This window comes from Rhinatrema bivittatum, chromosome 10, assembly GCF_901001135.1.
Source record: "Rhinatrema bivittatum chromosome 10, aRhiBiv1.1, whole genome shotgun sequence".
NCBI lineage: Eukaryota > Metazoa > Chordata > Amphibia > Gymnophiona > Rhinatrematidae > Rhinatrema > Rhinatrema bivittatum.
The window spans coordinates 25,974,561-25,996,727 of NC_042624.1; the positions used below are offsets into that span (position 1 = coordinate 25,974,561).

General features: G+C 45.9%; 1 protein-coding gene across 2 annotated transcripts in view; it reads left to right on the top strand.

The window, feature by feature from the left end:
• Nucleotides 1–22,167, top strand: part of LOC115100246 (dimethylaniline monooxygenase [N-oxide-forming] 3-like) — a 69,425-nt gene that overhangs the window by 21,062 nt on the left and 26,196 nt on the right. The window contains exon 2 of one of the 2 annotated variants that reach the window (XM_029618614.1): nucleotides 3,329–3,498. In XM_029618614.1, coding sequence (XP_029474474.1) covers nucleotides 3,346–3,498 — 153 coding nt within the window. In that variant the 5' untranslated portion in view covers nucleotides 3,329–3,345. The remainder of the gene's footprint in view (nucleotides 1–3,328; nucleotides 3,499–22,167) is intronic. The other variant, XM_029618615.1, reaches the window with a different exon arrangement.

The following is a 22,167-nucleotide window of genomic DNA, read 5'->3' on the forward strand; positions in this document are numbered from 1 at the left end:
ATTTGTAATGTTGCCTTTTCATAGGTAGGACTGAATGCTGGCAGTTAGAGCTATCTTGGCATGGGAGGTTTAGGATATTGTAATTGCAATTCTGCTTACTCGTGGCTTTCTGAGGGCCAAGTCTACACCTAACATGCACTGCCATAGCCCTAATCTCATATCGGTTCCAAGTGCCTTTTTTCTTTTACTAGTTTTGCAGGGTTTTCTAGTTAGCACCACAGCAATGCATGTTGTTGTAAGTGGTGAGGTACATATTTAAAAGCCATTTAGATGGATAATGGGAAAGTTATCTGTCTAAATGGCTTAGTCGCATATTTAAATGGTTTATTCGGCTAGATTCCGATTAGAATTTAGCCAGGTAAGTTGGGGGTGTTCCTGGGGTGAGAGGTAGGTGGTCCGGGGAGGAGTAGAGATAGCCGGTTAAGTTAACGTGCCATAGGGCAGGTCTATAGTTAGCAGGATACCACTTATCCGGCTAACTGTAATTTATCTGGGCTACGCCACTGAATATCCTGTTTAAATTAGTCAGATATGTATATCTGTCTAACTTAATTAGCCACTCAGTGGCTGAATATTTACCCCAATAGTTTTAGCTCAGAATAGCCTTTTTCATGTAATTGTGTGCGGGGAGGGCGCGACTAGGAAGGGAGGCCTGGTGCATGGCCCCAGCCCAGGACTGGCACTGCAATCACTGGATTAAAGAAAGTTGAGGGGGGAAAATTACCCGGGAGTTGTGAATGAAGGTTCCTGGCACCAGGATCTCTGTCTTGGTTCCGACTGAGCTGGAAGTCCAAAGGAGCCGGAGGGAACTGCTGGGTGAAAATAAAACTCAAAGCCCCCTCCATCTATCAGTCTCCCAGCTCTTGGGGTCTTATGTCGTGCTCAGGATGAGGGCGCACTTTTCACTTGACCATAGGTGCCACATGGCCTGGCTATAGCTCTGATGCTAAAATGAGGTCACACTGGCTACAAGGTTTAGAAACCCCGCTATAGAGGAATATGCATTATTGGAAAATAAGGCTATTTGACTACCACAGATGCTTTTAAGGTCATGTTTATTGAGCTCTCAATCACCTTTGCCTTCATTGCATCATTCGCCACCATAAATCTGCAATTCTCTTTGCATGCATATATTACGCATTAGCAGATTTATGTTTTGTAACTTGCTCTGGGCTGTAAAATTAGGGCAAGAAATCAAATTCAACTAACTAAATAATATCATCACTCTCATAAATAACAGAATTACTGCACTGTAAATATTTAAAAACTCATAAAATATCAGGTACCCTATGGGTTAAGGGAGCTGACAGTGGGATTGCTAATGAGATCTAATCTGGATATTTTGCACAAGAACAAACAAGTTGTACTTTGAATAAAACTTCTGTGAATGCCACTGAGAGATGCCAGAGGAGATACTGGAGTCATGGAAAACAGCTGGGCTCCCCTGAATTCCTCCCAAGCAGCTGAGGGACAAGAAAAAAAGTTACAAAACTCTGCAAAGAGAAAAAATAGAGTGGAGTAAGCCGGATCTTTCTTGGACAGACAGAAAACACAGCCCCATGCTTTTTATCTTTAAACATCTCCGTGCTCGGTATTTCTGGCCCCGCAGCACTGAAAGGAGCTTTGTACACAGATGTTTTGTTATCCGTGCAGTGGAAAACGGATTGTGGGGCTTATGGAAAAAGGCACACAATTCCCCTGTAGACAAACAGACTCCAAAGTAGGATCAAAATACAGAGAACATATGTAGACAATATTTTAGTGTGGATGGAGGGGGGGGGGAGGCGGAAGAAGAGAGCTGAATGGTTGGATTTTATTGTAGAAGCAGTGAAAACTTCAAGCATGCCTAGGCCAGATGTAGAGAGCCCTGGCGAAGGACTCAATGGCTAGAGAATAGGTAGGAGGGAGGGACTGAGCAGAAAGGATGGTCAGGAAACCCTAATCTGCTGACAGCAACAATGCTATCATGTTATGTAATATAGCAAGAGGGCTACCAACTAATTTTCTATAGATCATCCAGAACCTTCCATTAAGCCCCTCATGTTGCTTTGGATCTTGTTGGGGTGCAACAGTGCTGATTGCTATCAGAGATAGGGGCCAGCACCACTGCTACATTTGAAGCATTAATGCAGAGTAGACATCTGCAGAGAAGGAGTAGGAGGCCCACCCACTCTACTCGGTGGTCCCTGCTTATGCTGTTTTGGCTAAGAATATCTCTCCCAGCTGTCGGTCATACAAGTTCGACTGCCCACAGATTTCTTCTCATCCAAGTTGGTTTTATCACCTCCTCTTTTTAGTTCGGGGGAGACAAAGAACTATGATAGGTGATTCTACATAGTTTTCTTGGCCCCTAAATTTTGGAGACCCCTGGGACTTCATTTTGTCTCCTACACTCTTTAATATGTACTGCAACCAAAAATATTGTCAACTGATCAGCAAACAAATCTGTAGTTGATCTTCTCAATAATCCAAATGTCAAACTGGACCTCTGGGTTAGAAAGTCCCAAGAAATGCAAAAATTAAAATTCTTTCTCCTTCTCATGGGTAGGAATGGTGACAACAGAAATTCCTCCCAACAGATCTGGAACAAAATCATCTAAAACATTCCTCTCACTTCTCTGCTTAGAAGGCCCTGCAGTCCCTCCTGGGAGTGAAGGCAAGGAATCCCAGATCTCTTGTGCTGACCTCCTTCGGGCAGGGGAAAAGCATCCTCCAAAAGGCTGCTCGGGATCCACACCGAATGAACTTTGCGCAAAGAGATAGACTTCTCTACCAATCTTCTGCAACTCCTAGAGACAATCCCTGCCAGAGGGAGGGGGTATTGGGCCAGGAATCTGCCTCTTCCCCTGCAAGCAGGCTGTGGGGGCCTACAAACAGGGAACGAACACCCCTGCTTCTCCAAACCTCAACCATAAAAGAAATACCACAGCTCTCTCTGCTCCAGGCTGGCTGAGCAATCCAGTGGAGGTGCCTGCAAGAGAGGGTCCACCTGCCCCTACTCCCTAGCTAAAACCTAGATTAGGGACAAAAAAAGAGAGTGGGGATCTACAGGGTCCCAGCAGACTCAGGCCCTGTAGGCGGGGTGAACCAACTGACCCGCAGCTGATCCTCCTCCATTCCACAATATCCAACAGGCCCTCTTTCCCCTCAACAATTTATTATTTTTAAATAGTTTTAACCATTCTTATTTCATAGCATGCGAGTGAAAAGACAAGATTTTTTTTCCAGTTTTGCCACGTTATCGCCTTTGCAGTTCGATGGGCAGCTATTGGTGCATTCAGCCTTCTGCACGGATGCTGACAAATCTAAATCTGTGCTTCCTCACCAGTGTAACCTGTGTCCATCATGTCCCACCCGCAGGAGAGCATGGCGAGGAGCGTGGCAGTGATTGGGGCCGGGATCAGTGGGCTAGCCTCCCTGAAGTGCTGCGTGGAAGTGGGGCTGCGGGTGACCTGCTTCGAGATGAGCCATGACGTCGGCGGACTCTGGAACTTCACAGTAAGTGGAGTCTGGGGGGAATGAGAACTCCCCTCCCGAACTTTCAACTTTAATCTGATTTCCTTGCTCTCTCTCTCTCTCTGTGCAGATGTGTATAAAATGCATGGTAAAAGCTTGCTCTCCGAATTTAAGCGGTTGGGTATCTTTGTTCACTTAGGGACCATTCCTGGCTTCTGGGTTTTAGAAGCCCCCCAAGGCTTCAGTCACAGCTTTGCAGCAGTAAAGTTCACCCCCAGAATTGTTTTTTTTTTTTGTTTATTATATTGAAAGATTTAAAATGAAAAAAGAGTCAGAATTAAGAGACAATGAGGGAGGGGACTTCACACTTAGGAGGAATTTCCATGAGAGCATTTTTGAAACAGCCCCGGGGGAGGTTGCACTTGGTACCTGAGGACCTGCAAGTTCAGTTTCAAAGGGAGATTTCCCACAGAGATTTGCCAGGAAAATATGCACACCGTGCATACAAAGGGAACGTGTGAAACCTTCCCTCCCGCAGCCTGACCCTGCCTTGCATACCTATACCCACACTAAGGGAGGGGGGCAATGTTCCCATGCACAAAATCGTTTTCAAATTGCCCTTCATATCTTAGGGATAGGAGTAGCTCTGCATTTGTGATCCTTGTTCACCCTCCCTTCACAAACCAAAGCCTGCTTTAACAAGGAGGGACACCAACGCACATGCCTGAGCAATTTACAGGTTAAAACACTGTCTTCATGGCAAGCTACTTAATAATCTTACTGCATGAGCCAAATGAATGCACGCAACTAGCAGGAGGTGTCAGGTTCACCATGGGAAGAAAAAACGAATGCTATTTACCAGGTGTAGAGAAACAATCCTGCTGTCTGCAAGGGTCCCTATTCCCTAATACACTTCTCAGCAGGGTCTCCGAGGCCTCTGCAGGCTCATACCCCATATCTAAAACCCAGGAGACTGCAGGAATTGTCACAGAAGCAAAAGTGGACTAGGAGGTGTGAAATAGCAAACCATGTAATGCCCAAGAGCAGAAACTTCTACCTCCTGTGAGTCCGAATTTTGATACGGCCAATGTAAGCAACTGCCTCCTGCACCGCATTATCACCATCTGGGCCTGATGCTGTGCTACTGCCCTGTTAAGCAGAACTCCTCAAAGAACAATAAGCTCTACCCCAGCATGAATTTCTGCTGTAAGCTGTTACGAGCTCGCGCGGTCGTCTCGGGCGGGTGGTGAGCCCTTGGGCCACGGCAGGACCCCAGGAGGAGCCCAAGGCCACACCGTGGGAGGTGAGCCAGGCAGGCAGGAACAGAAGCAGGGAATCCGGCCCTCAGCCGGACCTGCATGCCCATGGTAGCCAACACGGGGAAGTTGACTAATGAACGGTCCTCCGACTGTTCCCGGCCCTTTCGGACCTGCCGCAGGGAACGGCAATGGGCAGCAGGCCGGACAGAGGCGAGGGCAGACAGAGTCCTTATACAGAAGACGTCAGACGGGGGCTGAAGCAGACACTATAGACAAGGCTGGACGGGAACATGGCACTGTCCATCAGGGCGCCCTACTCAGCCCACCCGTGGGACTGAGTCGCGGACCACCCTGTCCCAGACGCGCCCTACACAGCCCAGGAAGGCTGGTCACGGACCACGCTGAGAAGGAGGGTGCGGGGAAACTCCAGGCGAAGAGGAACTCCGATGCTGGGAAACTCACATCCAAAGTCCTTACGGCTGGCAGGCAGGGAAGCTCCAGAGCCCGGGGGACGAATCCCTCCTGTTGGCCACTCCAGGGCCCAACAGGACAGAAGGCTCAGGAGCCAGACAGGACGTAGGACAGAATAAGCGGAACTGGATCAGGATCAGGCAGCTTCAGGATACACATCAAGGCAGACATCAGGAAACATGGAGGACCTGGACCGGCAAGGTTACAGACAACTGTAATGCACAATCCGAAGGCCTTTTGCAAGTGAACAGACAGTCCTTAAATACTGGAGGTAGAAGGCAACTCCCTGGGAGGAGCTTGCCAGGACCGCCCACCGCTGGTCCTATAAGTCAAGTGGAGAGCTGCGGACCAGCCCCTAGGGAAGGGCGTCGCCCAACAGGAAGTCCAAACGCTGAGGCTGCAAGCCTCAGGAGCAGCTAGGCCTCTCAGGCCCTGGAGCAAGTCCTGGATGATGCACAGGCGAGGCCCTGGCTTCAGAGCGGCCTCCAGAGGAAGGTAAGAGACCTCCTGCAGCGCAGCAGCAGGGGGGATCGCAACAGTACCCCCCCCCTCAAAGAATCCCCCCCCCTCTCAGAGGGACCAAAAACAAAAGCCAAGCAAGAAAAGCGCACAACACACACCACAGGCAAGCAAGCAACAACCACACACCACAAGTAAGCAAGCAACAACCACACACCACAAGCAAGCAAGCAACAACCACAAGCAACCAAGCAAGCAAGCAACAACCACACACCACAAGCAACCAAGCAAGCAAGCAACAACCACACACCACAAGCAACCAACACGACGAGAGACCAACCAAACCCAAGGAAACACGGGACCACGCGAGCAGCGACCGAACGAACGGAGACCGCGCGAGCAGCGACCGAACGAACGGAGACCGCACGACCGACACACACAAAAACAAAAGAGGGAGCAAGGGAACGGAGAGCGAGGGAGCGGAGAGCAAGGGAGCAGAGAGTGAGGGAGCGGCGAGCAAGGGAACAGAGAGCGAGAGAGCAGCGAGCAAGGGAACAGAGAGCGAAGGAGCAGAGAGCAAGGGAACGGAGAACAAAGGAGCGGAGAGCAAGGGAACGGAGAACAAAGGAGTGGAGAGCAAGGGAACAGAGAGCGAAGGAGCCCAAGAGCGAAAGAGCAGAGAGTGAAAGAGCGGAAAGCGAGAGAGTGAAGGCAGAAAGAGCGAAGGGCGAGAGACAGGAAGCAGGGGAAACAACGCGGGAACGAGGAGGACGGGAACCCACAAGCAGGAAACAACAAGCGGGAAAACAGCACAAACGAGCAACACAGGGCAAACAGACAACAAGCGGGAAAACAGCACAAACGAGCAACACAGGGCCAAACAGCACGAACAAGCACCCACGCAGCACACAGCACAAACAAGCATCCACGCAGCACACAGCACAAACAAGCACCCACACAGCACAAACAAGCACCCACAGCAGAAGCAAGCAGAAACAGGCAAAAGCAAGAACAAGAGGGGGGGGAGGGCGGGCAGAAACCACAGCAACATCAGGAGGAGCGCAGGCGCCTCCTGCAGGTCGTGGAACTCCATCCTGGGAACAAGGGAACGATGGTTTGGGCGCAGGCGCCTCCTGCAGGTCTTGAGACAAAGGCAGACAAAGGAAAAAATCCTGGAACTAGTCAAGTCCATCACGAGCACAGCTCACCGAGCTCATGGCCTTCGGATTCTGTTACGAGCGCGCGCGGGCGCGGTCGTCTCGGGCGGGTGGTGAGCCCTTGGGCCACGGCAGGACCCCAGGAGGAGCCCAAGGCCACACCGTGGGAGGTGAGCTGAGCAGGCATGGTGAGCCAGGCAGGCAGGAACAGAAGCAGGAAGTCCGGCCCTCAGCCGGACCTGCATGCCCATGGTAGCCAACACGGGGAAGTTGACTAATGAACGGTCCTCCGACTGTTCCCGGCCCTTTCGGACCTGCCGCAGGGAACGGCAATGGGCAGCAGGCCGGACAGAGGCGAGGGCAGACAGAGTCCTTATACAGAAGACGTCAGACGGGGCAGAAGCAAGACGGAGACATCAGGACAAGGGCTGAAGCAGACACTGTAGACAAGGCTGGACGGGAACATTGCACTGTCCATCAGGGCGCCCTACTCAGCCCACCCGTGGGACTGAGTCGCGGACCACCCTGTCCCAGACGCGCCCTACACAGCCCAGGAAGGCTGGTCGCGGACCACGCTGAGAAGGAGGGTGCAGGGAAACTCCAGGCGAGCAGGAACTCCGATGCTGGGATACTCACATCCGAAGTCCTTACGGCTGGCAGGCAGGGAAGCTCCAGAGCCCGGGGGACGAATCCCTCCTGTTGGCCACTCCAGGGCCCAACAGGCCAGAAGGCTCAGGAGCCAGACAGGACGTAGGACAGAACAAGCGGAACTGGATCAGGATCAGGCAGCTTCAGGATCAGACATCAGGAAACACATCAAGGCAGACATCAGGAAACATGGAGGACCTGGATCGGCAAGGTTACAGACAACTGTAATGCACAGTCTGCAGGCCCCGGTGCAAATGAACAGACAGTCCTTAAATACTGGAGGTAGAAGGCAACTCCCTGGGAGGAGCTTGCCAGGACCGCCCACCGCTGGTCCTATAAGTCAGGTGGAGAGCTGCGGGCCAGCCCCTAGGGAAACGGGCGTGGCTGGTAACAGGAAGTCCAAACGCTGAGGCATGCAAGCCACAGGCACAGCTAGGCCTCTCAGGCCCTGGAGCAAGTCCCGGACGGAACACAGGCGAGGCCCAGGCTTCAGAGCGGCCTCTGGAGGAAGGTAAGAGACCTCCTGTAGCGCAGCAGCAGGGGGGATCGCAACATAAGCCTTGTGACGGGGGCATATAAAATGGCAGAGTACCTGGTAGCTGAGAACCACTCTCTATGTGGGTTCAACAAAAATAATGGGCAAACCGATAGTGTAGTGGCCCAGCCTCAGAGGCAGAGATTGTATTTTGCCCTGTGAAATAGGGAAAATGTTCTCCACAGCTGTTCTCCTCCAACTGCACCCCACTTTCATCCTTATCCTTACTTCAATGAGTTAAGCATTTACGAACCTCGGTTAAAGGAAGGACTTGCTTCAAATATATCTTCAAATAACACAACTTTTATAATACATTCTCGGTTTTCCCCCAAAAGTCAGAATTTACAAAAAATTAAGTCACTGATTTAATCAGGGTTCACAGTCTTTACAGCAGGACTGTAGCAGCGTTAGCAACAACAAAATATTATTTCTCCAAATTTGTACATCATGAGGTAAAATCCAAAATCTACTTCCCCTCTAGGTTATCCATGGATTGTGGAGCCCCAACTCACGTCTTCAATCCCCGGGACCAACTCCTGGTACCCTATTAGATTCCATTTAGCCTTTTCTCCTTGAGGGAGAAAGGATCTGCTGATCCTTCTCCAGGAGGAGAGGTGTTCCCGACACCCCAGCCTCTTGGTGGCTATCCCTGGATCTCCTCCTGCCAAAACCTTGAGCATGGATTTATAAGGATCTTTATGTACTCTTAGAGGAACATCTTTGCATAATTTCTTAAAAAGGGACATAGGGTAAACCACCCGATACACATTCTAAACAGGACCTTCCCATTGGTTAATATACATACAATAAGACACAAAAATGTATACTCCTCTGGACAAGAGCCTGACCGGCATCTTTCCACTTGGTAACTAGATTTGACTGTCTGAGTGACAATCATCCTGGTTCTTCAATGTCTTCTTCCAACATACCAAACATTTGTAATCTTATTTATTTATTTAAATATGCATTTGCCGCTAGATCTAAAGTTCTATGTGGTTTACAATAAGAACATACAGAATAACATCAACAAAATACATTCACTGAAATTCAGTGGGCAAGACATAATTCCTAGTATATTAAGAAAATTGTCACATTTTGCGATAAGTCTGTCTAAACAAGCGAGTCTGAATGTTGTATAACATCCTTCTTTCCTCAGTGCAGCTGGCAGCTAATTCCACAATTTCTGGCCTGCATCTGTGAAAAAAACCTCTCCCTCACTTCAACAAGTCTGATAATCCGGTGACTAGAACCGTCAAGCAGACATTGTCCCTCAGATCGCAAAGGGCAATACATTTTCAGCAATAGACTGGAGTTTTCTTACTTAGAGCTCTATATATTATGACAAGACCCCATACCTCATGTTTTGCTCAGCCTGCAGCTAGGATAGAGACTTCAGTATTGGAATAATGCGATCAAATTTAAAGGTTCCAGTAAGAATCTGGGCTGCAGCGTTTTGGGGTCACTTTTGGTTATTTTAGTATAAATGACAGGAATCGAGCGGCACCCTACAAACTAACCAATTTATTAAAGCATGAGCTTTCGAGGACAGAGTCCACCTCGTCAGATGCATGAAGTGATGCTCGTGACTTTGTCCTCGAAAGCTCATGCTTTAATAAATTGGTTAGTCTGTAGGGTGCCACTCAATTCCTGCCATTTATGCCGAACCAGGCTTACATGGCTATCATCCATCAACTTGTTTGGTTCACTTTGTAAGGATTTTGCTATTGCACAGGTTGCTCCAGTGTTTCCACATTGTATTCACTAGAAGAGACACAACCGTTTCAGGTTCTGGCTGAATGCCATCACCTGTCATTTAATTTCAGGATGGGTTTATTTATTTAATTTAGAATTACTTGTATCCCACAGCCTCCAAAGTTCTTGCCAACTTACATAAACGCATACCTGCATATCTTTAACTTATTTTGTAAGAAAGGTTTGACCTTTCTTGGAATCATTGCTTTAGTTTTTTGATTTATTATCTTGCATAGTGTACATTCTTTCTGAAGCAAGAATACTGGTTAAACAACCTTTTACATAATTTAGTTGGTAGTTACAACAAAGGCATGAATGAAAATGCTCCCTTTTTATTCTGTATTCAGGTCTGGTCTTGCCTGTGCTGCCTGTACTTAGGACAGTGATGGCTAACTCCAGTCCCCGAGTGCCACAAACAGGCCAGGTTTCCAGGATATCCACCATAAATATGCATGAGAAAGATTTGCATGCGCTGCCTCCATTGTATGCAAATCTATCTCGTGCATCTTCATGGTGGATATCCTGGAAACCTGGCTTGTTTGTGGCACTTGAGGACTGGAGTTTGCCATCACTGGCTTAGAATGACAAAAGTCTTGGGTGTATGTGTACAAAATTGGGCAAAAGCCATTAGAGAGGAGATGGAGGTACAGGGGTGAGCAGAACTGAAGGAGGGTGGGGGGATCTTCCTCATCTCATCTGCCCCACTGTAATCTGGATCCCCTTTCCTTTGATCTTGGCATCACCATTCTTTCCTCTCTTTCTTCCTCAGATCCTGGAATACACCCTCAACCCCCAAACCAAGATCCTCCCTCCTTTAATGCCCTCCTACTTCTTCTTCCCATTTTTCAATCCCAGAACCACCCACCCTTTCCCTCCTCTTCTCCCATCCCAAATTTGTGGTTCCCCCCTGTTATGGTTCTGCCTAATTTGCAGCCTCCCCTCCACAAAGGGTCTTCAGCAAGCCCCACTCCAAACTGCGCAAGTTACCTCCTTTCTGATCACCTGATGCCTCAGCCCTACTTAGTCCAGCCTGTCTAGTCCCTCAAAGACTCTTCATGGAGTCACCTCGCCTCTTTGATCTAACCAGCCTTGTCTGGCTATAACTTGCCTTGTGGCCCACCCAGTCCTCCTGTATTGCCTTGTAGCCCACCCAGGCCTTCTGCCAGGCCTAGTGATCTACTCAGGCCTCCTTTTTTGCCTTGTGGCCTATCTGAACCTCCTGCCTTGTTCTATAGCCTACCTTGGCTTCCGGCTTTGCTCTGTGGCCTATCTTGGCCTCATGTTGTGCTCTATAGCTTACCTTGACTCCTTGTCTTCCTCTATAGCCTTTCAGGCTTCCTTGCCTTGTTCTGCATTCTTCTAGACTCTTCTGCCTTACTCAGTAACCTTCTAATCCTACATATCCTGCCTTGCGACCTCTGGGACTACTAGGATTAACTTGCCCAATCTCGTGCCCTATTGGGCTTTCTTGTTTCTAGTTGCCTATCTAGTCCTAGTCCTGTCCTTGTTCAGTTCTTTGTCCAGTCCTTGCCCTGCCCAGTCCAGTTCAGTCCCTCCCAGGCCTTGCCTTAGCCCTTGGTTCAAGCCCAGCCAGTACCTCTGTCTAGCACTCAGCCAGTACTTGTATCCAGCTCCCAACCATGATGTTCAAAAGGAAAGTCCTACCATCGCCAGAACCCAAAGGCTCAACCTGCAGGGAGCAGGCTGGTTAAGTACAAGACCAGGCCCAGTCCTGCCCTGCGGTCATGTAGCATTTCTGCGAGGATACTCCCTGGCTCCAGCCTGCCAGACTGTGACATCCCCCTCTTATCTTCCTCTCAGTTCCTTAATCTCTCCCATCCCCAGACCCCAGGGATATACCTTGGACTTTTTATGCCCTTGTGTAACCTCCAGTGGGGAGAGGAAGCGAGAATGTCAATTCTAGCAGTCACCCCCATTAGGTGTGCCAAAAAACCTACCTCCATCACTGTTTGCATTACATTATATTCATGAGGGTATATTAGTGTTTCAAGATTTTTAATGCTCCTGCTATTCATAGGAGCCAATTTTGTTGGTGCAGTGGGTGTTTAAGCATCTCCAATTGAGCAAACTCCTTCACTGTTTCCAGGGACAGGTAATTTGAATTGAGTGTAGTATCCCCAATCATTTTTGAGAATTAGTGCTTGGCTCCTACATAGCGAGTCACACAATTTTGAACTGAAAGGAATCAGGGTCTTCTGCAGCATCACCCGGGGCAGGCAGCACACTGCCCCTTGGATTCCTTGCAAGTTGTGGCTCCTCTTATCAAAAAAAAATAAATAGGAAGGGCAAGAAATAAAAGTTTTAGTTATTCAAAATTGTATTGTTCAATATAGGTTCAAAGATTTGAATGTATCATCAGATATCCAAATGTCTACAGCGATTACATGGTCCCCCTACACGGACCGTGTTTCATGTGAAAATGCGTCAAGAGGGACTGAATGTCTAAATACAAACAAAGAAATATATGTTACATATTATGGAAGGACAACCTAAACTGGAGGTCCTCAGGAATATAGAGTAATTCATTTACCAAGAGTTTTAAGACAACTCGAAATTTTTTTGATTCTAAAAATAGAAAAATACATAATCATAGATAAAAGTTAGGATAAAAATTATAAATTTTAAGAGAGCTGTGCCTGCAAAGTACATAAAGTATCACTTAACAAAAGCTAGTGATTGTATGGGCATGAGATGATACATCAAAACAGAGACATTTAAATACATTCCCCTCAAAGAACAAATGCGCTAAAAGCAAATCACATGACATTCACTGTCTGTCAAAACAATCGGACCATTCCGCTTAATGATGTCATCAGCGTCGAATATCGTCAAAGGAAAAAAGGTACCGCAAAACTAACAAAGAGGAAAACATAGCATACGGCTCTAAGAGAGAGGTACAAAGAAACATTTTAACACGTTCTCAACAACAGGCAGGAGCGCTAAAAAATAATAAAACACAAAATGTCAGCTGCCTGTCATAGATGATATCAACAGTAGGGACAGACCGGACCCATCATTTAAACAAAAATAGAGTTGGAGTGAAACCATAATGTGCATTGCTAAGTGAGGCAAAACAAGGAAGGAAAGGGAAAGGGGAGGGGGAGGGAGGGAACGGAGAGGAAGGATCGAAGAAAGAAAAAACTTTAAGTTGTGGCAAAAAAATTACAAGACTCAAAAAAACACAGACCAATCAATGGTGACATTGAGGCCACGAGGAGAAACATTTTATTTATTTATTTATTTGTTTGTTTGTTTGTTTAGACATTTTATATACCATCTTTCCATGTAAAGATCACAACGGTTTACAAAAATAGCATTCATAGAAACATAGAAATGACGACAGAAGAAGACCAAACGACCCATCCAGTCTGCCCAGTAAGCTTCCACACTTAGGGGTAGATTTTCAGAGCCCTGCTCGCCTAAATCCGCCCAAAACCGGGCGGATTTAGGCGAGCAGGGCCCTGCGCGCCGGTAAGCCTATTTTACATAGGCCTACCGGCGCGCGCAGACCCCGGGACTCGCGTACGTCCCGGGGTTTTCGGAGGGGGGCGTGTCGGGGGCGTGTCGGGGGGGCGGGCCCGGTCGACGCGGCGTTTCGGGGGCGTGTCGGCCGCGTTTTGGGGGCGGGTACAGGGCGTGGCTACGGCCCGGGGGCGTGGCCGCGCCCTCCGTACCCGCCCCCAGGTCGCGGCCCGGCGCGCAGCAGGCCCGCTGGCGCGCGGGGATTTACGTCTCCCTCCGGGAGGCGTAAATCCCCCGACAACGGTAAGGGGGGGGTATAGACAGGGCCGGGTGGGTGGGTTAGGTAGGGGAAGGGAGGGTAAGGTGAGGGGAGGGCAAAGGAAAGTTCCCTCCGAGGCCGCTCCGATTTCAGAGCGGCCTTGGAGGGAACGGGGGGAGGCAGCGCGGCTCGGCGCGCGCAGGCTATACAAAATCGATAGCCTTGCGCGCGCCGATCCAGGATTTTAGTGGATACGCGCGGCTCCGCGCGTATCTACTAAAATCCAGCGTACTTTTGCTTGAGTCTGATGCGCAAGCAAAAGTAGGCTGTTCGCGCGCCTCTTAAAATCTACCCCTTATTTTTTCTCATATTTATCTGATACTCTTGGCCTTTATTAGTAACTTTGTGGTTCTATTTACCTTCCACCCCCGCCATTGTTGTAGAGAGCAGTACTGGAGCTGCATCTAAGTGATCTAGCTTAATTGGTTAGGGGTAGTAACTGCCGCAATAAGCAAGCTACTCCCACACTTATTTGTTTACCCAGTCTGTGCATTTCAGTTCTTGTTGGTTGTTATCTGAATATAAATCCACTTTTCCTCATCCCCCCTGCCATTGAAGTAGTGAGCTGCACTGGATATGTATTCCAAGTGAAGTATCAGGCTTAATTGATTTGGGGTAGTAACCGCCATAACAAGCAAGCTACACCCATGCTTATTTGTTTACCCAGACTATGTAATTCAGTCCTTGTTGGTTGTTGTCTGAATATAAATCCTCTTTTCTTCATTCCCCCTGCTGTTGAAGCAGAGAGCTATGCTGGATATACATTGAAAGTGAAGTATCAGGCTTATTTGATTTGGGGTAGTAACCCCCGCAACAAGCAAGCTATTCCCCCGCTTTTTTGTGAATGCAAATCCTTTTTTCCACATTTCTTCTTGCCGTTGAAGCATAGAGCAATGTTGGAGTCGCATTAACCATGTGTATGTTTATTGAATAAGGGTATTAATCTTCAGGTAGTGGCTGTTATTCCCGCAAGCCACCCCATGCCTCTTCTCTTCATTCACATCCTCTAGACTTTATGGATCCACAGTGTTTATCACACGCCCCTTTCACAGTTTTAGTCTTCACCACTTCCTCCGGAAGGGCGTTCCAGGCATCCATCACACTCTCCGTGAAGAAATACTTCCTGACATTGGTTCTGAGTCTTCCTCCTTGGAGCTTCAAATTGTGACCCCTGGTTCTGCTGATTTTTTTTCCAACAGAAAAGGTTTGTTGTCTTTGGATCATTAAAACCTTTCAAGTATCTGAAAGTCTGTATCATATCACCTCTTCTCCTCCTTTCCTCCAGGGTGTACATATTTAGATTCTTCAATCTCTCCTCTTAAGTCATTCGATGAAGACCATCCACCTTTTTCGTCGCCCTTCTCTGGATCGCCTCCATTCTATCTCTGTCCCTTCGGAGATACTATCTCCAGAACTGAGCACATTACTCCAGGTGAGGCCTCACCGTGGCCCTGTACAAGTGGATAATCACTTCCCTTATTTTACTTGATATTCCTCTCTCTATGCAGCCCAGCATTCTTCTAGCTTTAGCTATCGCCTTGTCACATTGTTTCCCCGACTTCAGATCGATTGACACTAACACCCCAAAGTCTCTCTCCTGCTCTGTGCACATCAGCCCTTCACCCCCCATTGAATACAGTTCTTTTGGATTTCTGCACCCCATATGCACGACTCTGCACTTCTTGGCATTGAATCTCAGCTGCCATATATTTGACTACTCTTCCAGCTTCTTTAAATCCCGTCTCATTCTTTCCACTCCTTCCGCCGTGTCCACTCTGTTGCAGATCTTAGTGTCATCTGCAAAAAGATAAACCTTACCTTCTATCTCTTCCGCTATGTCGCTCACATAGCTATTGAACAGGACCAGTCCCAACACCGATCCTTGCGGGACTCTACTTAACACTGCTCTCTCTTCAGAGTAAGTTCCATTTACCATCACACATTGTCTTCTGTCCGTCAACCAGTTTGCAATCCAGACCATCACCTCAGCACTCACTCCTAAGCTTCTCATTTTACTCACCAGCCTCCTGTGTGGGACCATATCAAAAGCTTTGCTGAAATCCAAGTAGATGACATCGAGCGCTCTTCCTCTATCCAATTCCTTAGTCACCCAGTCAAAAAAGTCAATCAGATTTGTCTGAGGATCTTCCCCTGGTGAATCCATGCTGCCTCTGGTCCAGCAATTCTCCCGACTGTAGATAGTTCACTATTCTTTCTTTCAGCAGTGACTCCATTACTTTTCCCACCACCGAGGTGAGGCTAACTGGTCTGTAGTTACCAGCCTCCTCTCTGCTCCCACTCTTGTGAAGCGGGACCACCACCGCTCTTCTCCAATCTCTCAGCACCTCTCCCGTTTCCAGTGATCTATTAAACAGGTCACACAGTGGACCTGCCAGCACATCTCTGAGCTCCCTCAGTATCCTGGGATGAACCTCATCAGGTCCCATGGCTTTTTCCACTTTCAGTTTCCCCAGCTCTTCCCATACATTCTCTACTGTAAATGGAGTTACATCTATTCTACTCCCCTCCGGTTTCTTGTTAACTAGTGACGGTCCTTCTCCAGTGTCCTCTTTAGTGAACGCCGAACTGAAGTATTTGTTTAATAATTCTGCTATTTCTTCGTCTCTCTCCACACATTGATCTTTTCCACCTTTCAATTTCACTATACCATTTTGGACTTTCCTCCTTTCTCTGATATATCTGGAAAATGTTTTGTCACCTCGTGTTATCTCTTTGGCAATCCTTTCTTCCACTTGACTTTTTGCCTTCTTGATTACTTTCTTTGTCTCCCTCAGTTCCACCAGATATTCTTCTTTGTGCTCCTCCCTTTGGGATCCTTTATGTTTCTCAAACACTGTTCTTTTAGCCTTTATTTTATCAGCCACCTCCTTTAAGAACCAGATAGGTTTCATTTTTCTTTTGCTTTTCTCTACTTTTCTAACATATAGATTAGTTGCCTTGGTAATTGCTCCTTTTAGTTTGGTCCACTGTTGTTCCACATCTCTCTCGTTCTCCCAGCCTTCTAGTTCTTCCTCCAGGTACTTCCCCATTTCATCAAAGTCCATGTTTTTGAACTGCAAAACTTGGGTCTTCGTATTTCTTCTCCGTATCCTTTGTGTGATATGAAACCATACTGTATGATGATCACTGGTGCTGAGGTGGGCACCCACCTGGACATCAGAGACATTAGTAAGGTTCACATCTAGTTGGATACCTAAATCCTGTACTTGATTTGAGGGAGTAGTTTGAAAATTACCCAAGTCTAGAGCAAGTAGTTTAGCTATTGAAGAGTTTCTACTTATTCAAATGATTTCAGTCTTTTTAGGGTTTAATGTTAGTTTAAGTTTCGATAATTCCTGCTGTATTGCTCAATATAGGCTGAAATTGTCGATACTGTATTTTCTACTAATTTTGAGAATAGAATGTAAAACTGTATGTCATCAGCATACAGGAAGAATGTAATTCCTAAATCCACCAGTAATTTGCATAGTGGGATCATATAAATGTTGAATAGTGTTGCCGAGAGTGCTGAGCCTTGAGGGACACCTGTATTGATATAGACAGTATTAGATATGTGATTGTCCAATTTGACTTGGAATGTTCTATTAGATAAAAAGGAAGAGACCAATTTGATCACTGCCTTCAGTTCCAATGTTGTTCAGCTGCTGGCACAACAGAGTATGGTCCACAGTGTCAAAAGTGGCTGTTAAGTCGATTAGCATGAGAAGATATGATTCTTCCACATCAAACCCTCATAAAACAGAGTCCATTAAAGAGAGGATTAATGTCTCAGTTGAATGATGTTTCCTAAATCTGAATTGATTTGGGAAGAGAATATCTTGGTCTTCCAAATGATTTCCAAGTTGGGATAGTACTGCTTTTTTAAGTATTTTAGATAGAATGGACGAGTTGGATATTAGTCGATAGTTGTCTCAATCATCAATTCTTGCAGCTTTATTTTTAGGAATCAGCTTTATCACAGCTTGTTTTAAGCCATGTGGTATATAATTCCTTCTGAGAAAGAATGATTAATTAAGGTTATGATTGTCGGAGTGATTACACAGTGTACTTGTTTCAAGGAACTGGCTGGAATTGTGTCATGCGGGTGAGTAGCAGGCTTAATTTTAGCAATGAATTGACTGATTTCAAAATTAGTTACACTGTCAAACCTGGTCCACTTGATCAGGCCATGTGAATCATCAGACGCTTTTGTGACAGAACAGATAAAGAACTGCTTTTTTAAGCTATTGATTTTATCTAAAAAGGATGTGGCATATTCATTGCAAGCGGCCTTTGAGACGTTATAGTTTCTCGAGATGGAAGATGATGGGTCTTTAATTAAATGTTTAACAACATCAAACAACAAATTAGAATTAAATATTACCCCGTGAATCTATTTAGCATAGTAATCTTTTTTTGCTTTATTGGTTAGTGCACGGTATTTTGTTAGGAGAGTTTTGTATTTTCCTAGGGATTCTGACGATGGGCATTTCTGCCTTTGTTTCTCTACTTTTCTAAGGTTCTGTTTAGTGTGTCTTAAATCACCATTGTACCAGGACTTCTTGAGTTTAGAGGTAGTCCTTTCTTCTAAAGAGTGGCTCCATTTTTTATTCATGTTGTGTCAGAAATTCTTCCAAAAATACATAAATCTCTCTCTGACCCTCCAGACAGACCAATTGTTTCAGGAATTGGTTCTCTCCTTGAACCATTTTCCCATTTTGCAGACATTTTTCTAAAACCACTTGTCCCTCAAGCACGTTCTTATGTTCTTGATTACAGTCACTTTATCAAACTTATTCATCAGCTAACTCTCCCATGTATATGTCTTTTATTGGTCACATTGGATCTGGAATCTCTATATTCTAATATTCCTCAACTTGAAGCTATTGAAAAGGTTAACACAGTACTTTCTGCTTTTACTGACGTACCACCACCTTTAATTCCCTTCCTAGTAATTTTCACTCAGATTGCTCTCACTAATAACTTCTTTAGTTTTGATGACCAAATTTATCAACAAATCAAAGGTACTGCAATGAGGGCCACTATGGCCCCCAAAATCACTTGCCTTTATGTGACTGACTTCAAAAATAAATTTCTATATTTATCCTCATTCCGGCATTTCATTAAAATCTGGTTAAGATACATTGATGACACTTTTCTTGTCTGGGATGGCACTGAAATCCAGCTATATATGTTTTTAGATTGGTTAAGCTCATACAACTCTCACTTTGGCTTTTCTACATCTGTGGACTCTACCAAAATTGTTTTTTTAGATGTTGCAGTACACCTTGTAGATCAGAAGTTCATCACATCTACATATAGGAAACCTACTGATATAAACATAGTATTAGCGAATACCAGCTGTCACCCCTGCCATTTATATCATAAAATTCCTGTTGGCCAATTTTTCCCCTACGTCATCTATGCACCACATGTACTTTCAAGCATGCTCTCTATGTGAATCGAGACCTCCACTTCACAAAACCTCTCCCCTCTGTCATAGATGTAATGACATGCGTTCTCCCCATTTCATCAACAAGCTGACACATTTACTCCCTAATCCGGTGATACTGGTCATGTTTACAATCTCACTTAGTTTTTCAAAAGCAGCTTTGTTTTGCATTCAAATGCTCGCAAACCTACAAGATAAACTGGTCTCTTCTGAACTTAAGAAGAAAGCTTTATCGCCTGGTCTCACTCCATCTGAACACTCACCATGTGGCTGGTACAAAGCATGTTCTTTATCTCTATCCATTTCTTCATTCACTCACCCCAAACTCAGGAAACCTTTCCAGCTTAAATTTACCTCTGACTGTTCAGCTTCTGGTGAGGTATACATTATCCAATGTCCTTGTTCTCTTTTGTATGTGGGGAAGGTGACTCAAAGTACATCTATGAACGTTGTTCCTCTTTAAGTATGAATCAGAAGAACATGCCCCTTGTTCAACATTGGCAAGAAGCTTAAAACACCATAGATAATGTTAGGTATTTTATTGTTGAGGTGTGCCACTGGTCTCCCCACGTTGGCAATTTCTCCCGGTTTCTAACACAACATAAACAAAAATGGATCCACTCTTTAGATGTTGTTTCTCCCTGTGGCCTCAATGTCACCATTGATTGGTCTGTGTTTTTTTGAGTCTTGTAATTTTTCTGCCACAACTTAAAAGCTTTTTCTTTCTTCGATCCTTCTTCTCCGTTCCCGTTCCCTCCCTCCCCCTCCCCTTTCCCTTTCCTTCCTTGTTTTGCCTCATTTAGCAATGCACATTATGGTTTCACACCGACTCTATTTTTGTTTAAATGATGGGTCCGGTCTGTCCCTACTGTTGATATCATCTATGACAGGCAGCTGACATTTTGTGTTTTATTATTTTTTAGCGCTCCTGCTGTTATATTTATATTTATTTTTTTAATTTTTTATATACCGGAATTCCTGTATGCAATACAAATCAATCCGGTTTACAAGTAACAAAAAGGTTGCCCTGGTCTGGGAGGTTAGACCGGGGTTTTTTACATAGAACATTGAACAATAACAATCAACCAATGAACATTATTACAAGGAACAGTGAAATATCAATAATATTTAACAAATAATAAATAACCTGGTGAGATCACGTTAAAATGTTTCTTTGTACCTCTCTCTTAGAGCCGTATGCTACGTTTTCCTCTTTCTTAGTTTTGCATTACCTTTTTTCCTTTGACGATATTCGACACTAATGACGTCATTATGCAGGGTGGTCTGATTTTTTTTTTAACAGTGAATGTCATGATTTGCTTTTGGTATCATTTGTTCTTCATGGGGATGTATTTAAATGTCTCTGTTTTCATGTATCATCTCATGCCCGTACAAGTGCTAACTTTTGGTGATAGTTTCTATACTTTGCAGGACAGCTCTCTTAAAATTTCTAATTTTGATCCTAACTTTTATCCATGATTATGTATTTTTCTATTTTTAGAATTTTAAAAATTTTTATCTGTCTTAAAACTCTTGGTAAACATATTACTCTATATTCCTATGTGGATTTCCATTTTAGGTTGTCCTTCCATAATTCCATTTATTTCTCTGATTGTATTTAGACATTCGGTCTGTGGGTAACATCAAGCTAGGTTGAGAGAACATTGTAGAAATCTCATCTTTTGTGAGTTTCCTCACTCCGAAAGACATCAAATCTTCACAAGAGTGTACTGTTCTCTCACTCTGCATGTAAAAGTTGCCCCTAACCCCTACACTACTACCTAACCTCACCTCAAGTTAAAAGGTGGGCCTCCTATAGAGATATAAATACCTACCTAGTGTGAAGGTATTAGAGTTAGTGTTTCTCTCTCTCTCTCTCTTCCCTCCACAGACCCTTTGCCAGCCTAAAAATGGAATTTGCAAAAAAAATTGCATTATGGGCATGATATTACACAGCTTAATGCTATTGAAAAAGGCATAGTTAACTTTCAGTGATATTATGCCTTTGCAAAGCTAACCCACTTTTGCAGAAATCCCTCCCCTTTTAAAAATTTGCATCTCGCCATGCATTTTGGTGCTTATTACATTCGTTAAGGCCATAACGCATTTTGAAGAATGATGCAGTTAGTTTCCTAAACCGTTAAAATCAGAACCCTTGTTGGTCCAAGTCCAATTCCCCATTATCTCTTGCCGTTGAAGCACAGAGTACTGTTGGAGTTATGTCACAAGTATAAGGCTTATTGGTAAAAGGTAGTAACAGCCTCATCAGCAAGTTACCCTCATGCTTATTTGTTTACCCAAACCATAAAATTCATGTCCTTGTTGGTTCCTGTCTGAATCTAATTCCTCTTTTCCTTTTTTTCTCCTGCTGTTAAAGCAGAGAGCAATAATGAGTTGCATCAACAATATGAAGGCTTATTGGTTAAGAGTAGTAACCACCACACCAGCAAGTTACCCCCATGCACTCTTTTCCTCATTTCCATCCCCTAATCTTTAGGGATCCACAGGGGCAGATATTAAAAGCCCTACGCGCACCGGGCCTATTTTCAAAAGGCCCAGCGGCGCGCATAAAGCCCCGGGGCTTTTCTGAATGGGCGGGCAGAGGGCGGGATGTGGGCGGGATGGGGGCGTGGTGGGGCAGTCCGGGAGGCATGGCTGAGGATTCTGGCACAGCAGCCGGGGGATCACGCACTGGCACAGCACTCGGCCGGTGCACGCGAGTTACAGCTGCCTCTGGCAGGAGTAACTTCCAAAAGAAAGGTACAGGGTTTTTTTTCAGGCTGGGGGGTGGGACAGGTAAGGGAAGGGAGGGGAAGGTGTGGGGAGGAGGAAAGTTCCCTCCAAGGCCAATACGATTTCGGAGCGGCCTAGGAGGGACCAGGGAAAGCCAGCTGGTCTCCCCGAGGGCTCGACGCGCGCAAGGTGCACTAGTGTACACCCCCTTGCGCGCACCGACCCCTGATTTTATAACCTGCGCGCAGCTGTGCGCACATGTTATAATATCGGGCGTAAATTGGTGCGCGCCAGGTAGCGCGCACAAATGTACACCGCGTGCGTACCTTTTAAAATCTGCCCCACAGTGTTTATCCCATGCCCCTTTGAATTCTTTCACCATTTTTGTCTTCACCACTTTCTCCAGTAGGACATTCCAGGCACTGATCTAATAAACATTATTA